Genomic DNA, 17,803 nt, shown 5'->3' on the forward strand with positions numbered 1-17,803 from the left:
GATGGTACCTCCAATGTCTATTGCAAATAAAAAGACATTGGAGAGAGTCGTCATGTTTTTAAGTAGTTCAGTGATAGTTGCCTGAGCATCCATTGGAATTCAGTACGCTTTTTGTAGCCCACAGCTAACCCACTGGCTCTGTGGCAACATTATGCTACCAGTTAATATCTCCCAAAGCATCATGGGAATGGATAAATTGCCTGATGGGGGGGCCTACAGTGTCAGACATTGAAAACCTGTGGTCTAAGATATGAAGTAATAGGCTGTCCTTCTATAACCCAATTAAAAAGATGTGAGCTGAGGACTATGATGCATCCTTTAGGTGCCATCCAAAAGTATGAGTCTAGTTACCAAGGAGCAATTCATATTTTTACACCCACACTTCAAATTAAGAATACTCTTCCTGTCCAGATAGGACTTCAGACTTTTTTTTGCATAACCACTTGAATTTATTTTATCCCAGTGACTCATTTGGCACACAGTAAACCAGTTGCAAGGAATTTAAAATGCATTCAACCCTTTTATTCTCCTTAGATTTCATAGCAGAAAGCGAGCAAACAATAACTCTCTGTCGAGAGTTGGCCAAAGGATGAGGTCGCTCTTTGCTATGTGCTCATATTGTTATTCAGGTGCAGGTGTGGGCTGGTGTAGCCATGGGGCCTGTGAATGATTTATTAGAGTAGAGCACTATAAGGGTCTAATAAGACACCTGCACCTGGGAGGGTTTGATGGCGCCTAGGCGGACTGTCGGGGAGGACTAGGAGATAGAGAGCAAGGATGAATGAAGGTAGATGGGGTGATCGAAAATGGTGATCGAAAATGGTAAAGTGAGTAGGGGGGCAGAGTGTTCTAAGTATGAAAGCTGATGAGTGACCAATGTCAAGTAGACTTGAAACATTGGCTTGATCCATCTTGTGAAATGTGAGGATTTGGTACATTTTACTCTGAAGTCTTCCCTTTTCTGTCATGTTATAGACTCCTCTTTGTAAAAATGGATCGACAAAATAATGGAGCCATTACTGGATAATGAAAATGGTTATTTGCAGCACTTCTGTCAACAGAGACGTGACATCTTGAGGGATGTAGACATTACTCGATGCTTCAACACTACAAAGTCATCACTTTTTACTGTTTAGTCCTTCTGACAGCTATTCCCATACGACATACATGCTCCACGAACACAGAGTGACAAGAGCAGGCAGGGGAGGACGGGGGTGAAATGAGTGACAAGACAAACTTACCGTTACCTTACACAACCTTTTTTTTTTTTTTTTGCTCTGTACCACAGCACGTCACAGCAGTACCATGTACTAGTTTAGCCAATACCATATACTAGTTTAGCAAACTAGTACATGGAGATTTTTAAATCGGATCGCCCTGACAACAGCTTCCACCCCATCTGACCCCATTGTTCCATTATCAACAGCGAAGCATCAACAGCATCACTTCAAACTTGACCTCAGTGCACAGGAAAGCCCCTCATGCAGGCCGGTGTCTCCGTAGTCGAGTTTCCATTCAATTGCCAAGAGAGTCGTAAGCAAACTTTTGGAATGTCGCAAAAAAAAGAAATGCGAGTTAGACACGTTTCCATCCAGGGGTTCAGAGTGAATAATGTAGGCTTGGCAAAGCGTACTTCACCAATAAACGGTAGAAGAAGTAGAGGTTGCCACCTGGAAACAAAACAAGTCGCCTTGACTATCTCACCATTTGATAAAAAAGGAATGGAGAGAGATGTAATGCCTCTTATTTAGATTATTTATCTCGTCTGTTTCGGGCCAAGTTCTAGAGTTGTTCTAGAGTTGGAGTTGAGAGACGACGTGTACAACGAGATTATAGATAAGTAGCCAGTTTATGAGCTAATTGAAAACCATTAAAAAGCAAAGTCATCGTCAGACAATAGCCGGTGGGTTCCAAGACTACATGTCTGCCAATGTGTCCCGCCTTTTTTGCTCTCCACACGGACTGTTTACCTGCCTTCAACCAAAGCCCGCTATAACGTGATTGATCAATGCTACTCGGTCTACAAACAGGAAACGGAACGCTTCCAATATCACAATTCTGCACATTTTTACAGAGATTTCATCCGTTCTGTCTGGTCTATCGGCCCTTCGGAACCAGCAGCGGTCGATCAGTCAGTGCTTTTGCTGTGCAGTTTGTTTTGTACCTCCACCCAGCATGAGTGGGTGGTGGCATCATGGGGTTGATGGCTGCCCTGTAGTCACAGGGAGATCCGATGATTCAGCGCCAAAGGGCACACCAGGATTTACAAGAGAAAGTGTTAAAGGAACACACTGAGCTGTTTAAACTCGGCGTGAACACCCCGTGGGTGTGCGTAGATGCTATTTCAGATAAGCATTTAGACCTTATAGTCCCTTCAGACCTCTGCTTACACACACACATAGTATACTGCCCTTCTGCACCAGTGTTGTGGCATAATGATTCTAAAAGATACAGTATTTTAGAAGAAGGAACAATACACTTTTGGGGAAAAAATCCTGAGAGAGTTGAACATAAGAGGGTAGGGAACCATGTTCACCCTGACATACTAAGTAAGCCGAGTAAGTACATTTTGAAAAATCTTTCTTATAAATGCAGACAATACAAACTGGATAATTGCAGCCCTAGACTGCGTAGAATAAAGAATACAAATAGCGATTGACGAACAGAGCTACTTGCAGCTCCAAGCTTGTCACACGGACATTATAGTGGTTTACATCTTCTCATCTCACCATTGGCAAGAAGTCAATAAGCGCGTTAACAAAAATGTTCTTTAAAGGTGCGGTTGCTGGTGTGCGTCAATCTGGGCGAGACTTTAATGACATTTCAGCGTGTCTGGAGTGTTTCTGGAGCATTCAGTGCCGGGAGAAAGTAGAACGGTGAATCCTCATGCATTTATTCACTGCATTAGATCATTTGAAAGAAGATCTTGATCACTGATGGACGATGGAGGACAGACTCATTATGTATGGATGTGACAAACCTTCTGCTGCCTGCTTGAGAACTTTGATCTATTTGAGGAGTAACAACCAACTGCTGCTGTGCTGTATTAATATACACCTGCCTGTACAGTATATTAGCTCTAAACCATGCAGTGATCAGATTGCTGTGTGGGCGTAGCAGAATGAGGATGCATCAATATTTTGAGGTTCTATTAACACGTCTACATGCAGTTATTCCTCTTACACAATCTGCAAATGTTATTGTCTTAAAGTAGACATCAGAAACACACTTGACACGATGCTTGTTGTCATGCATCAAATTCAAACACAAGTCCAGATTAACCAGGTAAATAAAGCACATGAATTGGTTAAGTATATTATTCGTAACGCCGCATAATCGATTCAAACCTTTTTAACCAAACTTAAAAGTTCTCAACTGTTGGCTTCCCAAACACGACATCGAACTGTTCCTCAAATCCACAGATGATCATCCGCAGTGGTTGCGGATGATCGTCGTTGAGATGCAGGTTTGTGATGAGCTGAGTGCTCATCACAAACTCCGCCGTGAGTATTGTCAGTGTTGCCATGGTTACCTCATAGCAACAGGGACTGCGTTGGGGGGGAGACTGATATAAATATAAGGTAAGTTGCTTACATATCAGGATTATTTTTACTGTCTTCATAGAATTGGAATTGCGGTGTTTGTGTTTTTGGACTGAAGGTGTCAGCAGCTGTATTCTGCGTATATTGCAGAATGAGCATTTAGATGCTGAAGTATCTTTTAAAATGGGCTTGTGAGATGAAAAATCCCTTCAACATTCACACAATCATGGCACACTAAAACAAATGATAGCTGGATTCAACTTGAAATTTTAGTTTTTGACAGTTGTTTTTCTTTTTAGTTAGACACATTGTACAATTTTTCAGATAAGGTTATAATTACAAATGTATTTCTAACTTTATCTCTAATGTGGCAGTTGATTGGTTGGCTGTTATATTATGTGAAATGAAACCTAATTGAGGACTGATTTTGATCTGATCAACAAATGGGATTTCGGACTAATGGGCCATTTTTCGGACATTTGGGGGTTTTGGAATCATGTCAGAACAATGGCCAGTCCCCCAAAACACAGCAGCCTCCTCTGCTTTCTTCACATTCTTCCCTCACCTCCAAAAGCAAGCAAAAATCCATACAGTAGTGCAATTTCACAGATGACTGCCGCCTTTTTTTTCTTGTTGTGTTTTTCATTTCATTTTCGTACAAAACATTTTATTTTCGAAATCAATGTTCTCTAGAAGAAATCATTACAACGAAGATGGAAGAAGACCTAGTTATAGGAAGCATTGATTAAAATGCACCTGTATCCAGATTGTATCTAGATATGATTCAACCTGCTTACATTTACACAAGGTATTAATATGTGCCTCCAATATCAGTCCAAGTGCTCTGTCCAGCTCAAACTACCCAACGGGTCGAGTGAGGACTCTGCAGCTCGCCCATGACCGAGTAGCGCATCAAGCATGCAGCTTAGACTTTCGTGTTTAAACGACACAATTCCTCTGTCTCACACTTTGAAGCTTCCTCCACACAAAGTGTCATGAGTCAAACAAGTGCTGCTTTTTGAAGGCGTTTGAAATTCTCTCTTCAGCTGATTCTTCCTGGAACTACTTTTCAAGTGAACAACCAAGGGCCACATCGTAAATGCCTTAGAGGAGAGTCTGTCTAAAAGCCTTTTACCTATTTGTACGATTCATTGCAGTGATACTACAAAGACACCGAGTTGACTGAGAGACAGAGAGAGAGAGAGACAGAGAGAGAGAGAGAGAGAGAGCGTTCACGCTGCATAGCTTGAAGCATATTGAACCCCGTAATGGTAGCCGCTTTGTGATTCACAAAAAGCTTACTCACAGTAGGCATTGATTTCAAGTAAGTGACTGAGTTCTGCCACTCTACTTTGTGTGTGTGTGTGTGTGTGTGTGTGTGTGTGTGTGTGTGTGTGTGTGTGTGTAAGAGAGGTGGCAGTGTGTCGCCATGCCATCTGTGTGTGTTTGGCCTGGTTGTCTGTGTTTACCTGTTCGACTCCAATGGAGCCTGGAGGATAGCTGTCGGCTGTTCAGGCCCGGCTTTCCTAATGAACCCTGTAATTGGAGCTGGGTTTGTCTGCTACGCCCTGTGCGTGCGTGCGCTGCTCTAACTGCATTTTGTATAGCTTTATATTTGCAGCGCTTAACCAGATTGCCCGGCAATAGTCAAGTTGGTGTTTACTTGGTGTAAAGAAAGAGTCCCCTCTCGCCAACCATGCTTGATATGTGCGCTTGCATATTAAGCAGTTTAGCGAGTCTAGCTATCACAACCAACGAGCTAATAGCCAAGTGTAGTTTCAAATGAAGGGAGGGGTAAGCTAGTTGTCTCAAATCACATTTGATTGGATTAATGTGTGTATATATGCCCAGAGTGCAGAATGAGTTATCAAAAATGTTTAACTGACAGAGAAATGAGATATGATTTTGATGTAAAGATGCTCAAAAAAGCTCGGTGGGACACAAGATATGGAAAATGTATATATTTTAGAATTTGGTTATCCAGAGAGCTGATTGAACTCCAGAGACTCCACCTGCCAGAGTAAACTGGAAATGAATGAATTCTTTTTACGTTTCTAGCAGCACTTTCTGTTGTCACATTACCGTGCTACCGTACAGTTCCCATGTCCCTTGGCTTTCTCTGGAGTCTTCCTTAAAGAAGGCTGTACTTAGTGGACACATTCAGTGCTCCACTGGAACATCCGAGTCTGCTTTATTCCAAACACTCTATAGAGTCTCTTCTCAAGCCAAAAGAACCAGTTCTGCTGCAAAGACGACAATTAACCCCTCGCTAAGTCCCGCCCCTCGGTGCAGACTGGCCAGTCACCGATCAGCGTCCTGTCAATCATCCGGCTCTGCTCCATGGACTCTCATGCGATTGTATCAGGTCTTGGATGGATTTGGAGCTAGCCATGGTTAGACGTTGTGTAATAGTTTACACTGTGATCCGTAGGCTTTAGATTCGATCTTGATCTTTTAGCAGCTGAATCAGTTCCACATCCCGGATACATCCCTCAAACACCGTTTGTAGACCCTTCTGTCTGCTTCTCCCTGAAAACCAACATTTTATTCAAAGTGCACTTGGTTAGCTCCAGTCCTGTCTGGGAGCCAAAACCGACACCACGCTGCTGGAGGCCCAGGCCTGCTGGAGAAAAGGGAGGCCCAGGGGAACCAGGACTGAGCGGGGCAGACTGTCGGACCCTGCTGTTGTGAAACGAGAGCTTCACTAAAGGGATCGTCCGTGAAGATTGTGACACCAGTGTAATGTGACTTTAAATAGAACATGTCTAACAGGAAAAAGGAAACTTGACCGAGGTTCTGCCGGGCTCCAAGCTTACTCAATTGTTATTGGAGCACAGAGCCTAAAGGGGCGTGACTCAAAGGCTCAACTGTGGATTACTGGACCAATGAATGACATTTCTGCCTCCAACCCCAGCCACAGTGCTACCAAGGTGCTGTGAGTGCTATTAAATGAACTTGGCTGTTAAATGGAGAGTTGACGATCCAAGGCTTTGACTTACTGCCTCAAAACAAACTGTTATTACCTTTTTGAAAAACAAACTGACTGTGCTTTATTGACGTGCGCTGACAGAGTGGAACCCCAGTTCATAGATTAGCTTTCGAGAGGCTCTGTGCCTGTTGGTGTGTGCTTGTAATTTTCACTTTCTGGCCGCATGACTTCCTGCCTCTAGCTTTCTAGATAACTGCTTTTATGCCATAAAAGTGTGATTCGCTTTGGCAAGTGCTCCACGACGCACACACACACACACACACATCCACACTTGCATCCTCACAATGGATGTGCCTCTGTCGGTGCAATAACGCGCCTTCACTGATGAGATGGCGAGGAAGGGAAGAAGAGCGAGGCAGTTCAAAAGAGAAAGAGAAAGAGGAGTTTGGAAAAGCTCTTCAGCCTCTTGACTGACTGATGACAACCATGACGTTTAAAGGGGAACAGTGGTGAGGATGATTATGACGCAGATAATAACCATGATGATTCTCTCTTGGGAAAGTTTACAAAGCTTTTCATCTTCAACTTAAAATGTGATGTCAAGTAAATGCAAGACAACATATAACAAATAACTACGAACAAAGTCAATAAGCATCTTATGAGGCTCTGGTCTAGAAGAAGAAAATCTAAATTTGACTTAAGGCCTGACACACTGGAGACGCGATGAATAAATTACGCAAAAATACTTGCCTGAAAATATTATACATCGAGAGCTCTTATTGTGATAGGTAAGAACGGAAGTTGTAGATCTGGTATACGCTGTCTTTGTCAAGATTCAAAGGAGTTATAAAGTTTACCGTCTTGATTATGACTACAGAGCAGGCAGCAACCTCCGGCCGAGTGAAGCCGATGCGGAAGTGTCTTAAAGCTGCATTCTCTCTAATGACCAGCAGGGGGCGACTCTACTTCTCTCTTGAATTATTCCCTCAGTAAACATTGTAAACATGAGTTTATGGTCTCAATCTCTAGTTTCAAGTCTTCTTCAATACAGCATGATGTTCATTTAGTACATGATGCTCCATTTAGAGTCAAACAGACCATAAAGAGGGGATGCTTTAGGGCGGGGCTACTGTGATTGACAGGTTGCTGACGCTACCAGAGCTGTTCCGCATTCCAAATATATTCACTTCTTTTCATTTGTTTAAGAAAACATCAGTCCACAAACCAATGGGTGACGTCACTTATATAGGATCTATGCTATGGAGCCTCTGTGTTGTTTCATAATGATAGGAGCAACTTAACCAGTCCTGTACCACGTGTTTGGTTAATACGAAAAATCATTCTTGGACCAAATAAAAAAGTACACTGCTTTATCGGTGCATAATATTTGTGTTTTGTGTGAAAGTAGTCATGACCGAAAACAACAAATTATATTGACTTGCAAATTAATTGCAGGAGAAAAAAACACACCACCGTGTAAAGGCCTTTAAGGGAAGAAAGCTTTAGTGGAGGGAGGCAAGCAAGTAGCAAACACCATAGCTAGCTGGTAATCATGTCTGTAGAGTCTCACAATGACTCTGTAGACAATGACTCTGTAGAGTCTCACAATGACTCTATAGTCTCACAATGACTCTGTAGAGTCTCACAATGACTCTATAGACAATGACTATAGACAATGACTCTGTAGAGTTTCACAATGACTCTGTAGAGTTTCACAATGACTCTGTAGAGTTTCACAATGACTCTATAGACAATGACTGTAGAGTCTCACAATGACTCTATAGAGTCTCACAATGACTCTGTAGAGTCTCACAATGACTCTATAGACAATGACTATAGACAATGACTCTGTAGAGTTTCACAATGACTCTGTAGAGTTTCACAATGACTCTATAGACAATGACTGTAGAGTCTCACAATGACTCTATAGAGTCTCACAATGACTCTGTAGAGTCTCACAATGACTCTAGAGTTTCACAATGACTCTGTAGAGTCTCACAATGACTCTATAGAGTCTCACAATGACTCTATAGACAATGACTCTATAGAGTCTCACAATGACTGTAGAGTCTCACAATGACTCTATAGACAATGACTCTATAGAGTCTCACAATGACTCTGTAGAGTCTCACAATGACTCTATAGACAATGACTCTATAGAGTCTCACAATGATTCTGTAGAGTCTCACAATGACTCTGTAGAGCAGGGATCATCAACTGGCGGCCCGCCAAGCCGTTCGATCTGGCCCGCGACTGGATTCCAAAATTGTGAGGATCAAAGAGAAAATATGTAGGCCTATTCCACACTATTAAAGCAACTAAAAACAGCAACAACTGAGTCTCTTATCAGTAATCACCACCATTTATGACTCTATTTAGGCTACACTCCGAAATGAGGACAGACTCGTTACACCGTTTAGTATTTATTGTTTCACACAGTTTTTTTTAAAACATAACTTTTCCTCATGCCCTTACTTAACATTTGGTTTTTATTTCAAAGTCTCAACAACATGCTTGGAACTAGCAGACTCCTCAGGACTAACAAAGGAGGAAAAACGATCTGGCACAACTTAAAATAGCATGATAAATAAATAGCCTGGAACCAGAACAAAACAGGTCACAAATAATGTTCGCACATCAAATAAAACGTTAAGTGGGCTATAGCGAAATCAAATCACAAGGCTGAAATGGAATACTACTCACACTACTTAATCAATGGCTGAAGTTACATTTCCCCTCTGACACCAACTTTTTCACATCAGGCTTGGCCACTGTCAGACTTATGCGCAAACAGTCCTCCAAAGACTGGGTTGACAGTCGGTTCCTCTCGTGCGTTTTAATCGAGTTCATCTTGGAGAACGCAGCCTCACAGGCGTAGGTTGAACCGAACACGGTGAGCACATACATAGCCAGCGTCTTCGATGTGCCGTAGACCTCGGGACAAGATACCCAAAATGCGCTCAGGCTTTCAGCACCACGGAGAGCAGCCTTCATGTCGCCCGCGGCCTGAATTTCAGCCAGCTCGCTCTGAATGGCCGCCTCGTCCAACTGCAGCATTTTCACCGCGTTTGTGGAGAATTCTCCGCTTGGGGTGATGGTGAATGGGTCACGCACAAATCCAATGACATCCCTGGAAATAAAAAAGTCATTGAATCTAGCAGAGAAGTTGTCTTTTAATTGTGTGATAAATGTCTTCATCTTGTCTGTTACGTTGCCTTCTCCCACCGTCTTCAGTGTGTTGAAGTGCAGCAGCCTCCCTGACAACAAATCTGCGTGGAACAGATCAAGTTTGTTCCCAAAGGCATCAAGTTTTTCCACCAAATCCACCACTGATTTTAATTTTCCTTGCAGCTGGAGAATAAGTGTATTCAAATGGGAGAAAATGTCTGTTAAAAACGCAACATTGCACATGTATCCCATGTCTTGCATGATGCGGAGATGGTCAGCTGCCGCTTTGGACTTACTTTGTTTTAAAAAATCCACTACTTGGGCACGGAGTTCGACGAAGCGCTCCAGTGCTTTGCCCTTACTAAGCCAGCGCACGTCATTGTGGAGTAACAGGTCATCACGAGAAGCCTGGGATTCCAGCACGAATTTGCGGAACAGGCGGTGCCGCGTGCTTGAAGTTCCTCTGATGTGGTTAATCATTGTCATTGTTTTCTCCATCACCTCTTTGAGCTCCCCACTTAGCTTTGCGCACAGCACGCTTTGATGGATGATACAATGGAGTGCGTTAGTTTTAGGAGCGACAGTCTTTATTCTGCTCACCAGACCCTTATTTTTTCCAATCATGGCAGGTGCACCATCTGTCACTGTCAGGTTGATTTTATCCAGGGACAATCCATGGCTTTTAAAAAAATCCTCCAGTTTTCCAAAGATGATGTCAGCAGCGGTGTCGTCCTCGAGCGGAAGCAATGCCGGCAGCTCTTCTCGGAAATCTTTGCCATCAAAGTATCTGACAAAAACGCACAACTGTGAGATATCCGTGTTGTCAGTGGACTCATCAATAGCCAGCGAAATATATTTGGCTTCCTTGACCCCGTCAATGACAGCTCGCTGGACTTGCTCCGCCAAAACGTGTACACGACGTGCATTAGTTGAGGCAGATAGAGGTACTTGTTTGACAGATGCAACAACTCTGTCCATTGATTTGTCGGGGGCAAGTTCCTCCAGAACGGTGATCATGCACTCCTTTAAAACCTTGCTTTCCGTGAAAGGCCGGTTATGTCTGCAAAGCACCCAAGCAGCCTGCAGGAATGCACACGTTACTCTCTCTTGATCAGTTAAAGTTCGAGTAATAATGCCACTTGCACGGGAGTAGGCAGATTTCAATGTGGCGATTTTTCTCTGACGCGCCTCTGACTGCTCAGGATATGAAATCTTGAAATTTGAATGTTTAGTGTCGTGGTGATGGCGCAGATTGTATTCTTTTGCAACAGCAACAGTTTCGTTGCAAATTAGGCATACTGGTGAGGCATTTCGGAAGGTTGGCATGATAAATGCGTACTTCTCAGTCCAGTCATCATTGAAGGACCTGTTTTCAATATCAACTTTGCGTTTCATAGCCTTTGAGAGCGCCATTTTACCTCTGTTAAGAGACCCTTTCCTGTCACTTCCTCGGTGTTTGTTTTTCAAGTGCTCTATAAGTAAAGTTGACTTAATTGAGTTGAGGCAAAATATCTATCACCCCTGGTGGTTGTCTGTGGTATAGGTGATAGGAGCCTGACTCATAAAGGCCTTCAGTTTTGTAATGAAATGGAAAAAGTAAAAACAATAAACATCAATCATAATGTTATACCAAAATTTGATTTTTATTTAATTTTTATTTAAGGGTCCGGCCCCCAAGGACCCTGATAAACGACTGTCTGGTAAAATTCTGGCCCTCTGACAAATATAGTTGATGACCCCTGCTGTAGAGTTTCACAATGACTCTATAGAGTCTCACAATAACTCTGTAGAGTCTCACAATGACTCTGTAGAGTCTCACAATGACTCTATAGACAATGACTATAGAGTCTCACAATGACTCTGTAGAGTCTCACAATGACTCTATAGACAATGACTATAGAGTCTCACAATGACTCTGTAGAGTCTCACAATGACTCTGTAGAGTCTCACAATGACTCTATAGACAATGACTATAGAGTCTCACAATGACTCTGTAGAGTCTCACAATGACTCTATAGACAATGACTATAGAGTCTCACAATGACTCTGTAGAGTCTCACAATGACTCTATAGACAATGACTATAGAGTCTCACAATGACTCTGTAGAGTCTCACAATGACTCTGTAGAGTCTCACAATGACTCTATAGACAATGACTATAGAGTCTCACAATGACTCTGTAGAGTCTCACAATGACTCTATAGACAATGACTATAGAGTCTCACAATGACTCTGTAGAGTCTCACAATGACTCTGTAGAGTCTCACAATGACTCTATAGACAATGACTATAGAGTCTCACAATGACTCTGTAGAGTCTCACAATGACTCTATAGACAATGACTATAGAGTCTCACAATGACTCTGTAGAGTCTCACAATGACTCTATAGACAATGACTATAGAGTCTCACAATGACTCTGTAGAGTCTCACAATGACTCTGTAGAGTCTCACAATGACTCTATAGACAATGACTATAGAGTCTCACAATGACTCTGTAGAGTCTCACAATGACTCTATAGACAATGACTATAGAGTCTCACAATGACTCTGTAGAGTCTCACAATGACTCTGTAGAGTCTCACAATGACTCTATAGACAATGACTATAGAGTCTCACAATGACTCTGTAGAGTCTCACAATGACTCTATAGACAATGACTATAGAGTCTCACAATGACTCTGTAGAGTCTCACAATGACTCTGTAGAGTCTCACAATGACTCTATAGCTGTCAGATGTTCAGGCCCGGCTTTCCTAATGAATCCTGTAATTAGAGCTGGGTTTGTCTGCTACACCATCTGTGTGTGTGTGTGTGTGTGTGTGTGTGTGTGTGTGTGTGTGTGTGTGTGTGTGTGTGTGTGTGTGTGTGTGTGTGTCACAATGACTCTATAGAATGTGTAGAAAATGGGGCACTAACATTCACATTTACACAGAATACGAATATTACACGGCAAAAAAGCGCCGCAATTTTTTTCAAAAACAATAAGGCATCAACCAATTACATTGTGCGCAATGGACATATCAACAAAGAGGTCCGTAGTCCGAACGAAGAGGAAAACTTTCACAATAAAAGCCCTGTTTACCAGAGAACTCAAATTCACTCGAAGCATTTTGCTAAAAGGAAACTTGATGAAACAGTTTACAGTAGTTTAGGCTATACAACAGTGTATCTCATACTAATGCTGGTAGGTTGGTCTCCACCGGTGTGAATCTAAAGGAACCTTTTATTAAATAAAGTGCAATTGTCACAAATTTGCATCGCTACGGCTATGATGTAAAAAATTCCTGTTGAATACTCATTACCCTGATGTGTAAAGGCCATTTTAAATTAAATCACGAAAACCGCTGTCATAATGATGATGATGATGATGATGATGCTGCGTCTTCTCTTCCAGTGCCTGGCTGTGTGGGAGTCCTTCCTTCTGTCTCAGAGAGTGGAGCCCGGCGAGCAGAGAGACGGGGAAGACGCCTCTTAAAGTGTGGAGACGATCTCCACAGCAGACTCTCTGTTGTCTCTCCAACACGTCCAAATATAGACTCTGAACCGATGCCCACTCACTCACTCACACACGCATCATGTACGAAACAAGCGCTCTCTTTCTCTTTCTCTCTTTCTTTCTGTCTGGCCAAAGAAGCACATCCCAGCCCACCATTCCAGTGATGATTGAGCATCACTAAAACCAACACCGCGATCCAAATATCCACATTCTGGTGTTTACAGTCGACCGAGTGCGTTGCCAAAAGCTAAGAAGAAAGCTCTTCTGGCTCAACTCTGCTGCTTTTGTTGTGCATTATTGTTGGTAGATACAGGAACTGTAGAAACTAAAACTAATAATGCAACCAGGTCTCCCTCTCCACCTCACTAATTGGAATTTTCTATCAGGAAGTTGTACTCAACTGACGGAGTAAGATCGGTAAACTCTAGTGCCAAGTTCCATGTTGAAGGAGTCTGACATTTCCAGAGTAATGTCACTAATTGTATGCTTTTGAAACCATAGATGGAGGAATCGTAGATAAAAATCATCATAAAATGCATATTATTAAACATACTTAAGATGTGTTATAAACTTATACCACTGTTTGTTTTTTTGCAGGGATCATAGTGTATTATATGCCCATAGTTTATGTATTTTTTAATGCATTTTTATAACTGTAATAATGCATTATAATGGGATTATGAGTTACTCTAAGTGGTCATTGGGTGCTCTAAAGAAGAACAACGGCCTTTTTTACAACATTGATATGATTCTTGAGGCTTTATAACATGGTGGGGAAAAAATAGTACAACCTGCTCATGTGGGCGCATACTGGGGGGTATGTCAGGAAACCACGACGTCTTCCAACCCACCAGCCAGACCCGCAGGACCAAACGCCACCGAAAGTGGATTTGACCGCCCCGGGAGGAGAGTGGAGATGGAAGTTAAGCTAAGCTAACCCAGCTAGGTCCTAAGGCTATTCCACTACCCAGCATGCTCCTGGCTAATGTCCAGATGCAAGAAAATAAAATGGATTAAAATAAGAATTCAGAACCCAGCAACGGAAGATGTTGAGCCCACATCTTCACAGAGACCTGGCTCCATCGCGGTGTCCCGGATCAAGCTGCACTTGCGGGACTGAGACCAGAGGAGGTGGACTCTCTGTTCACATCAATGATGCTTGGTGCTCAAACACAGTCAAAGTTGATGGACAACGTTTCCCTGGTGTTGCAATTTGAAGGTGAAGATGTCGGCCATATTGCGCAGCAGGAATGCTCTGTTTTGGTTTTGTCATTGTAGCAATAGTTGCTGAGTAGCAAATGGATTTGTGCAGCAGCTAGCTTGCAGTCTCCACAGTGAGAAATCCCATCGGTGTTCTACTTGGTCATCAGAAGTCTTTGTACTGTATTAATGGAATTAGCTAAAGCTACCGGTACTATCTAGCTAGCAACCATAACATAGCAGGCCGTGCCCGCTGCTAGCGGCATGACTTCATAAACTATACTGGAAGAAGGAAGACGTCAGAGAGCTAGGAAACAGTTTCCCCGTCTTATAAAATGGAGAGTAGATTCAGACAGTGACGGCATGCTTATTTACACTCTGTACTCGATTCATTCCGCCACCGGTGAAAAGATTCAAGGATCATTTATTGTCAGATCTGTGATGATTCTGCCAACTCGGGGTTTGCCTGCAGCGCCCTCAAAATCTGCTCATACATGAGTGTCATAATATCAAGGTTTTAAAAAAAATGGCTGTTGTTCCATTGTTTGCTTAAGCAAAGTGAAAAAAATATAATGAAATCGATGCAATAACAACACATAAACAAGTACTTTTAACACAACCGAATGATGAGCTACTGGGTGGTTTACATTTACACTTCACAAATGTAATGTTCTGGCAAAAAAAATCTCTAAAGACTTAATTGAGACAAATTATAAAGCAATTCTTCTTTACGTGTATATTCATACAGTGCTGTAAGCATATTATAGCACAAGTATGTTTATAATGCATTATAGAAATGAGCTTGCAAAAAAGTGTCCGGCAATTATGAAGTATTGTGATACTTGATGTTATAATACATTATAAAATGTTTAATAATGTATTGTGATTATTGTTATAAAGCGTTATGGATCTTTTGAAGCGCTTATAACTATAACAATACAGTGCTATAAGCCGATTCTACTGTTTGTAACACAGATGGTATTGATGGTTCCGAGGTACTTATATGTGTGAGAAAGTTAATTTAACTATAGTTTGACAAAAATCTTCCTTCACGCTCCATTGACTATCTGTTACATCTGGCTGTGAGTTCTGGAAGAAGCCAGTCAGTGACCTCGAGTTCAGCTTGTGTACCGGTTTCCTCTAAAGACCAGAAGGCCGTGCGGCTTTAAGACTTGATCAGCAGTCTGAAAAAGTCAGAACAATTTCTTTTCTTAATTTTTCCTTGACCTCGGGTATTATTGACAGACAAATGTTGCTACCTCAAGGAATTTTGGGATGACATAAGTTCCTTTCCTTTGGTGAAAGATGGTCCAGTGTTCCCTAAGCTAAAGGAAGGAGGATTAAAGCACCTTTCCTTGGCGTCTAGAGACTTCCACCGGCTCGTATCACGGCTGCCACGTAGATTCTTCTGGGTCATTTCACTCATTTTGGAAACTTCCTAAGCGAAAAAGATTGTTAGACCACCGCATTGGTTTTAACACAAGATATCAATCAGCCTGACAATGGTCCGATCCAACGGACGTGGGCTCCTGTCCATGTGTCCTCCGGCAAGACACTGAACCCCAAATTGCTCCCATCGGTGTAGGGATGGGTGTAGTTGTGAAACCCTGATAACATACAGCAACATGAAGTCCAAACACCGACACTGAGCACACATGGTTCTCTTTATACCACATTGATTTTTCTACATTGCATGTTTTAACCAAGTCACAGCAGGAACTTTTGATCTCCTAATCTGAAACAGTGAGCATCTCTAATATTCTGCTTCTTTCACAAGTAAATGATCAAACTCTCTTATCAAAACGAATCATGATTACAATAATGAGGATGTAATAGACACGCCTACATGTTCTCATTAAAGTATTGAAGTGGAATCAGCAGAGTGGACAATAAAACATAAACTCATGCATTGGACATGACGCATGGATGTCATCTACATCCATCTGAAGCCACTTCCAGGCTAACATGTAAGACCAGAATACCTTGAATAACACAGTGCTATAAGACTTTGAGCAGAGGAGCCTCAAAAGCTTCATGAAATAATAATAATAATTCAGAATGTTTGCTTGTTTGTGCCGATAAGAGATTTCACGTTTACACGTCTGATGGAGACTAGTCTGCAACGTCTTTGTAACAGAATGCTTAAATAATCTTTTTGTACTGATTTTTGTCTCTTTATTGCTTTTATAATTTTTGAATATGTGAAAGAAAAAATGGATTTTGAGATGTTGAGATAATAAAGACAAGGCCTCTCACTATGAACTGTTTTGGCTCCTGTTTGTAGGCTGGGCAGCAGTGGTGATGTGTGTTTTGTTGAGTGTCTCTTTGGACTCAAAGTTACTCACACCTCTGCTTGAAACATTTGCTTTTTGGCAGGTTGTTTATCCACAATTCTTCCCCGGTGTCAAAGTGTCTCACACAGGCCTAATCCTGAATGCAGCAGCTATGTTCAGCACTTTTCCAGTCATTATTCCTCCTCCGTGACAGCGTATGGATTGAAACGTCTTTTTAGAAATATCTTTTGAGAGCACATGTAGTGATTATCGCTCCAGTGCTGAACTGAGAAGTCTCGCTTTTCTTTTCTTTTTTTAAAATAAATAAATAAAAAGGTTTACGCCGTGAGGGGGGGAAATGGTTTGAGTTTTGCTTCACATGTAGTTTATCCTTTTCAGGTGCAGAACAGTTGAAGAGCAGTTAAGAAAAACAATTGTCATTGTTCACTTACGTTTCCACCTCATTATTCTTAAACTTTCAGCCTGTTTCTGAACTGAATGCAGGGTTTAAAAGTATTTCAAAGACTGCTCCCATGAGCAAAAAAAACATTGGCTCTTCAAATTGTGTCGGCACATATTCAACATCCGGTGGCAGTACAATGTCTACAGAAGCTTAAGAGAAAACCTGACCTAGAAGGACTGCCTCACTCATTACATTACATTACAGTCATTTAGCAGACGCTTTTATCCAAAGTGCATTCAACAAAGGTAATCAAGAGAACTACTAGTCACCAGAAGTCATAAGTGCATCTCCTTTTTCAAACAAGCATCTAAGAGCATGAAGCAGAGCATAACCCAGAGCCCAGAACTCACATTGATTTTTGCGAGGACAACAATTGCAAATATGAAAGAGAAATCCAGTCTGTACTGGGGGGGGGGGGGGGGGGGTCCTCCACACCAGAGTTCTTTACCACTATCTCACTGGGTAGAAGACATGATCCAGTGGCTATACGGGATCATCTTGACCCTATCCTGGAGATGGTAAAGGGGCAAACATGATGTCCAACACCTTCATTTCTTCTCCGATGGACCTGCAACACAATTTAAGCAGAAAGGCCACTTCTATATGACTGACTCTGAACCTCACCAAAAGTGTTCCAAACAACAACAACCTGGAACATTTTTTAATTAAACAAGCCATGGCAAGGGTGCTCCGGATGGGGATGAGTCCGCCATGAAAGGGACATCCCTGAT

At 42.1% G+C, this 17,803-nt stretch overlaps 1 protein-coding gene across 1 annotated transcript in view; it reads left to right on the plus strand.

The window, feature by feature from the left end:
- The window catches only part of snx7 (sorting nexin 7), a 43,707-nt gene extending 27,109 nt beyond the window's left edge, over positions 1 to 16,598 (plus strand). The window contains exon 9 of the mRNA XM_068709599.1: positions 13,035 to 16,598. Within this exon, the coding sequence (XP_068565700.1) occupies positions 13,035 to 13,115 (81 nt within the window). The 3' untranslated portion in view covers positions 13,116 to 16,598. The remainder of the gene's footprint in view (positions 1 to 13,034) is intronic.
- Positions 16,599 to 17,803: the final 1,205 nt, after the last annotated feature.

Source organism: Cebidichthys violaceus, unplaced genomic scaffold, assembly GCF_023349555.1.
Source record: "Cebidichthys violaceus isolate CVI_PGR_0920_01 unplaced genomic scaffold, fCebVio1.0.p SCAF_15, whole genome shotgun sequence".
In the NCBI taxonomy this organism is placed as follows: Eukaryota; Metazoa; Chordata; class Actinopteri; order Perciformes; family Stichaeidae; genus Cebidichthys; species Cebidichthys violaceus.